The 7,221-nt window shown below is 37.7% G+C and overlaps 1 protein-coding gene across 1 annotated transcript; it reads left to right on the forward strand.

Annotated features, from left to right (window-relative positions):
• The first annotated feature begins 720 nt into the window (after window positions 1-720).
• LOC137729114 (vacuolar protein sorting-associated protein 45 homolog) lies at window positions 721-6,997 on the forward strand. Its single transcript, XM_068467944.1, has 13 exons — window positions 721-928; window positions 1,034-1,235; window positions 1,341-1,420; window positions 2,133-2,360; window positions 2,585-2,710; window positions 2,839-2,919; window positions 3,008-3,149; window positions 3,265-3,443; window positions 3,634-3,789; window positions 4,129-4,236; window positions 4,317-4,438; window positions 5,859-5,990; window positions 6,467-6,997. Exons 1-13 carry the CDS (start codon window positions 839-841, stop codon window positions 6,522-6,524), a joined length of 1,704 nt encoding a protein of 567 aa, XP_068324045.1. The 5' UTR covers window positions 721-838; the 3' UTR covers window positions 6,525-6,997.
• The last annotated feature ends 224 nt before the right edge of the window (window positions 6,998-7,221 follow it).

Here is a 7,221-nt window from a genome sequence, read left to right on the forward strand (position 1 = left end):
AAAAAAATGATAAAAATCCGTTAAAGAGAAGGTAGCCGTCATCGACACTGCCGTGAGGGAAGCGTGTGGTTGTGCACTTGTCGTGGTTATAATAGTGAGAACGGAGTGGAGGTTTACTGATTTTTTTTCTGCTATTTTAGTTTTTACTGAAAAAAAATCCATTGCTTACGTGACAAAATACAATTGGTTATTGTTTTGGTCCTTACGGTCGTTCTCTAAAAGGACATAGTTGTCAATGGAGTTTTCACATTTAAGTGGGGTGGGAAAATAAGAAAATGGGAGGAGGTAGATTGTCTGTCCTCTTGTTTTGGTGTCCTTCTCATCCCCTCCTATTTGTGTAGTCACGGTTAAATCATATCAATATTTTATATTTTTATTGTTTTTTGTCTTATTATCTTTATAAAAAACATCACTATAAAATATTGACATGACTTAACAGTGACCGCACAAAATAGAAATGGATGAAAAGGGCACCAAACATGAAGGTAGACAATCTGCCTCCAAAATGAGATGGGTTTAACGCTCATCCCCATTTATAATAATTTAGTTTCAAGGACGCTTTTATGAAAGTCACATTTTAACCTTTCACTAACAAAATGAGAAAACTGAGGAAGGATGAGTTGAGGCTTATTTTTACTTTTACCCTCACTGCAAAAGAGAAAAAGAAAATATTAAGGAAAACGTCGCGTTTTAGGGACCTGTCCTTCACTTCTTCTTCCTTCACCTTTCCCCTTTCCCCCTCCGTCTTCTTTGATCTGCAACTTTTTCTTCTCCTACACACAATTGAACACATCATCATCACAATCATCCGCTTCAGATCGTAGCCGTATATCTGAAAATGGTGCTGGTCTCGGCCGTAAGGGATTACCTGAGTCGGATGTTGCAGGACATCTCCGGCATGAAGGTTCTCATCCTCGATTCCCACACGGTAACAACCCTTTCCACTCTCGAAAAGTTTCAAAATTTTTCTGAAGCAATTTTGATCGAGTAAATAATGGGTTGTTTTTGTTTGTTTTGATTGATTGTGGCGTAGGTCAGTATAGTCAGCGTGGCGTATTCGCAATCCGAGCTTCTTCAGAAGGAAGTGTTTCTGGTGGAATTGGTAGACTCCATTTCCAAGTCCAGAGAATCCATGTCTCACCTCAAAGCCGTCTACTTCCTTGCACCCACTTCAGAGAATATACAGTATTTGCGCCGGCACTTGGTCGCTCCTCGATTCGGAGAGTATCACCTCTGTAAGTTTTGATGTTTCTTGATGTTATATTGGTTATGGAGTGTGTTTGAAGGGTACCCAGATAATATTTGGAGCTTATTTCTCTTGGCATTCTGGAATTTTACAGTTTTCTCCAACATATTGAAGGATACCCAGATTCATATTTTAGCTGATTCAGATGAGCATGAAGTTGTACAGCAGCTTCAGGTAATTCATCATTCACTCAAATGCTCTCTCGCATGTTCGTTACGATTATCGGAAAATTTATGTATGTAGTAATGCACATTGCTAACTGAATTTGGACTTCCAATTTTATTTGAGATGCCAGCAATTTGAGAAATACATCATAAGTAGTAAGTTTGTAACTAACAGCCAGAGAAATGTTCTTTTGGTCACCTAGTGACCAAGGAATGCATGGTCATTCATCCTTTGATTTGATATTGAGGTTGGATAAGAAATGAATGCGCATTTAATGTTTTAATCTCAAAACTTATTATCAAAGCCAAGGGTGAGGGACCATTCTGGGGTCACCTAGTAACCAAAAGAACGGGACTCACGTAACGGGAACATACATCTCAAGTAAGCTTATTATAGTATTATGTGGAAGCATGGTTTTTGTTTCACTCGCTTTTGTAAGGAAGTTGATGCAAAATATATTGTTTTTGTTTGAATATAGTTACTCTGTGCTCTGCCTGGTTGGAATCAGTTTTATTTCTGTTAAATCCTTGTTCTAATGCATGACTATACAGATCAAATTTCCAGTAAAGTTCTCTTTTAAGATAAAGAAAAAATAAATTCTTGTGTAACATAGTGGTTATGCCATTCTAATATTAAACTTAACAATAAAAAATTCGCCATGAAACTGTACATATGGGTTTAGTTTCTCAGTCTTCATATTAGGTTTATCTTGGTCTTGCAGGAGTTCTATGCAGACTTTGTTGCAACTGATCCTTACCATTTCACTTTGAATATGCCATCAAATCACATGTATATGCTCCCAGCAGTTGTGGATCATTCAAATTTACAGCGCTTCTGTGATCAAGTAGTTGATGGAATTGCAGCTGTTTTTTTGGCATTAAAACGAAGACCAGTTATTCGTTATCAAAGAACATCTGATATTGCAAAAAGGATTGCGCAGGAAACAGCAGTAAGTATAATATGTTCCAAAAAGTTTTGTATGTGGGCTTGTATTGATAGTACTATTTTGAATGTCAACTTTATCAGGGTTTTGTATTCTCCTGTCTCTCTTTTTCTATATGCTCAACTTTTTATGCATATTGTATGCCATATAAAGTGGATTTTACAGCATGCAGATTCTCTCCATGAAAGTCTGTACAGGGAAACTGATATTGCATTTTGGGCATGTAACAGAAGCTGATGTACCAGCAGGAAAGTGGACTTTTTGATTTCAGACGAACAGAAATTTCTCCATTGTTGCTGGTAATTGATAGGAGGGATGATCCTGTGACCCTATTGTTGAATCAGTGGACCTATCAGGTAATTGTGTCACGACTAACATTTACTGGATGTGTGACATTGTCTCATCTTGATGCTTGCTTTTGAAATTACAATGGGACAAAATCACCTGAAATATAAACAGAGCTCATTTATTAATCTAATTTCAGGCAATGGTTCACGAATTGATTGGTATTCAAGACAACAAAGTCGACTTACGAAACATTGGAAATTTTCCAAAGGATCAACAGGTTGAGTTTTGTTTTCCCTGAGTACTTTAAGTATCTGTATTTGTAATTTTTCTTGCTAAACAAATACATATGGTATTGATGCTCATAGGAGGTTGTGCTGTCATCAGAACAAGATGCTTTTTTCAAAAAGAACATGTATGAGAACTTTGGTGATATTGGGATGAACATCAAGCAGTTGGTTGATGAATTTCAGCAAATTTCAAAAAGTAACCAGAACATCCAGACGATAGGTTCGTAGGATGCAAAAATGAAAATTTGAGTCTTGACTTGTAGTTACTAACTATTGCATAGCCCCACAGGGAACCGTTGTTGGTAACTAACTGTGTAAATTCATTATTAATGCAGAGGACATGGCCAAGTTTGTTGACAATTACCCTGAGTACAGAAAGATGCACGGAAATGTTTCAAAGCATGTGGCACTGGTAACAGAAATGAGTAAGCTAGTTGAAGAGCGAAAACTTATGGTAGTTTCACAGACAGAACAGGAGTTGGCTTGCAATGGTGGGCAGGTGGCAGCTTTTGAGGTACAAACTAAAACAACATATTTCTCAAATAAGCAAAATGAAACTGAACTTCGCTTACATTCTCTCTACCCTCTTTATTCCTCTGTGTACCATAACTTGTTCTGTTATTGACTTTGAGATAGCAACTATTTAACCATCATCGAAATTTGAATTCAGAAGCAACCATCTCTTTTTCCTATGTACATTGCAGGCGGTGACAAATCTATTAAACAATGAAAGTGTATCTGATATTGACCGCCTACGTCTTGTCATGCTGTATGCCTTACGCTATGAGAAGGAGAGTCCTGTGCAACTAATGCAATTATTTAACAAACTGTCATCCAAGTCTCCCAAGTACAAGCCTGGGGTAATGTAACCAAGATAGCATCCTTGTTTGGATTCTTTCACCTCATGTCATTTTTTCCTTCATTTTTCTTTGGGAGGGAGTGGGGTCGCATATCTGTGTTTAAGTGGAAAATTTTAATTCCTAAAGCCTGACCCTTGAAGTTCAACAGCTACCTTCATTTAGATCATTGGTGATGGTAATTTTTATTTTAGTTTTGCTTATCCAATTGTTTTGGAGATTGACCCTTCTTTGGGAGGCTCAATAAGAGCAGCAATTATACCTTATGCTTCTAATGTAACTTTATTTTAGCTTCCAAAATTATTTCACGGGTTTAATAAATTGTCTATTGTGGAATTACAGCTTGTCCAGTTTCTCTTGAAGCAAGCGGGTGTGGATAAGCGAACCGGGGATCTTTTTGGAAATCGAGATTTCTTAAACATTGCTCGTAACATGGCTCGTGGGCTGAAGGTTTGTTTGGGAAAGTTACACTCTTTCCATATTATAGGTTGTGCTTTATAAGCTTATAGATAATATCTTAAATGCTGTAGGGGGTTGAGAATGTGTACACACAACACCAGCCTCTTCTCTTCCAAACTATGGAAAGCATCAGCAAGGGACGGCTGAGAGATGTGGATTATCCATTTGTGGGAAATCATTTCCAGCAGGGCAGGTTGGTCTCTGAAATCTTATTTTATTTCATTTTGAAGTACTTTCCCCAGGAAGTCAGTTTTAAGTTATAATTTTACTATCTCCAAGAGTAAAACCTCGAGGAACATTGAAATGAAGCTCCTGCACCCTGAAACCCGTATGCTATGCATGCTGCCTGGAGCCCATTTCTTGGTTGCTTCTTAATGACAGTTCATTCTTCAGTGTTGAGTTTACTAGTGAGATACATGAAAGAGTGGTTCTGTTTACACCCAAAATTCGTCTCTCGACAGTGGACACCCAAATTTACAAAATTTGTTTGAGGACAAATATATCCTTTAACAAAATGACCAAAAAGTCCAAATTATGATTGATTACATGATTTTGAAGATTCTGTTAAGGAAACTATAATTTAAAAAGTCAAAAAGGCCTCAATTAAAAAAGAGAGAAGGAAAAGGGGTCAGGGAGGTTGCTGGGACATCATGGAAGCTAACATATTAAGATCCTAAACCCTACATATTAAGATCCAAGGGTACGGATGTCGTCAAATATATGATCTGATCCTTAAAAATCAGAGGAACGAATTGCAAGAGTCTCATAGGTCGATACAACACCCACACCCGTCCTGCATATCTGTGGTCGCCAAACTTTACGCTGAACAATCCTCACAGGCTGTTCTGCAAATCTAGGTACCTGATTGCCAAAACTTTGTCTTTGTTCCCACCTTCTCTTCGACCTCTTCCTCCAAATAAACTAAGAACTTAGCCTTTGTACACTATTGCTACTGTTTTTTAGGAACTGACGGCATAGTTTGCCAGTGATGGCGTTGTCGGTTTAAAATCATGATTTTTGTTTCTTATTATTCAGTTTTTATCCTTCTCTTTTAAATTTTAAACGAGGTTAATAGTGGGATATTATAAAATACTATGGGTGTCCAGAGAAAGATAAATGAATTATATGGGTGTCAGGAGAAATTTGGTTGTCCAGAGAATACTAATGGGTGTAAAGAGAATCACTCTACATGAAATCAGTGCTTGCGGACAAGTTTGGAGGTCATTGAGGCCATACTACCTTCTGTAGACAGGATGACCGTCTAAAGGACCTTAAATTTAAGCACTGGTTTTCATGATTGCTTCGCAGTTCATAATTTTCATAATTTCAGACACTCCGTGTTAGTGTCCAGGTTTCTTGCTGGTTTCTCCTAGACATCTCAAATGACTTGAATATAAGCCTTTACTGTTTTTAATTATCAGCTGCTTGGTCGTACCTTTCTTTTTCTTCTCAAGTTACCCGACCTTGTTTCTGTCTACCCACTTCATTTTGTCCGGTTTAATCTCTAAGGACCCACAGACTACATTAATCTATGAAACTTGTCGTGGTGCGAGGGTAGAAAAATACAATAATTTGGATTAATATTCTAAATTACGCCTATGATCTCCATGCAGGCCTCAAGAAGTGGTCATTTTCATTGTTGGGGGGACAACTTACGAGGAGTCTCGTTGTGTAGCTTTACAAAATGCTATGAATACTGGAATTCGCTTTATACTTGGTGGTTCTGTGATTCTCAATTCTAAAAGGTATGTTTCAGATCACCGTTGTAATTTATGCAGAAATACTTGCATAATAAACTTATAAGTGAAAAAGAAGTTTACCTTGCTGTACTAGCTTCACTTAATGCTTGGATTTCTAAAACTGTCTTTTAGTGGTCCGACTTGATACCACTCCTTTCTTATGGATGTAAATTTGAGAGTTTTGGCATGATAAATATTCACTTATTTGGGTTATTTCGTGTCGCACTACTTGTTTGTATTGGTCCAATTCATCTACAAATTGAGTTCCTAGAAGTTTTCAAGAACATGATAAATAAGCATTCACTTACACCTAAACAATTACGGAAAATGGGAGGTCGTGATGAGTAAATACTAGTACATTTTCTTTGGAGGTCTTGAATTATCAGTGGTAATTAGAGGGTATTCTAGTTAGTTACTGTAGCTAATTGAAATTGTCTAAAATAAGATGCCCTGCTTCAATTATTTCTTCGCTGGCAATGCAGGTTCTTGAAGGACTTGGAAGAAGCTCAGAGACTAGCTCGTACTAGCAACGCCATCTGAGTTTCGGTTTCTGGTATGTCTAGCGTTTGAAGAGCGACGTGGATAAGTGGTTGTGGATGTATATGGGTGTTCTTTATGTCACTTGCTGTAATATAAAAAATTGCTACACGTGCTTGTGGGATCACCGAATCAACCCTCTGTTGCTGCGAGATGGCCTTTTGTTTACCATTTTGTGGGGGTCAGAACTGAAGGGAAGACGTATCCCATAAATTTGGAGGCTACAGCAGTTCCCACCCTCCCTCCGATAAGAACCGCCGAGAAAAACCAAATTTTCTGCTAACCAAGCCAGATATCCGTAGGTCTTAATTAACATAACATGTACTTTGCCTTGTTAAAAACATGCCAATACCAAGATCTTCCTATTCTTTTATACATACAGCTTGTATTCATGTAGTTGTACTTCAGATATTGTGAGAAACCGAGTGTAGATTTACAGCAGTGGTTTCTTGTTCCAATTTCAGCTTTTGGTGAGACTTTTTCGTTTTTGATCCAACGCAACTCTAAGGATTGGGGAGTACGAGGGTTTTTTTCCCTTCTTATTAGGGTTAGGGTTACTTGGACTTGGAGGCCACGTTCATGTTTCTTTATTTTACAAAGTCATGTTCTCCTAGACTCCGTGGTCCAAAGAAATGGTGGTCATTCATTGTTCGATCTTAATTTAACAATAGGTGGTCATTGAACTTTTGTTGTACTTTTT

Source organism: Pyrus communis, chromosome 3 (genome assembly GCF_963583255.1).
Source record: "Pyrus communis chromosome 3, drPyrComm1.1, whole genome shotgun sequence".
NCBI lineage: Eukaryota > Viridiplantae > Streptophyta > Magnoliopsida > Rosales > Rosaceae > Pyrus > Pyrus communis.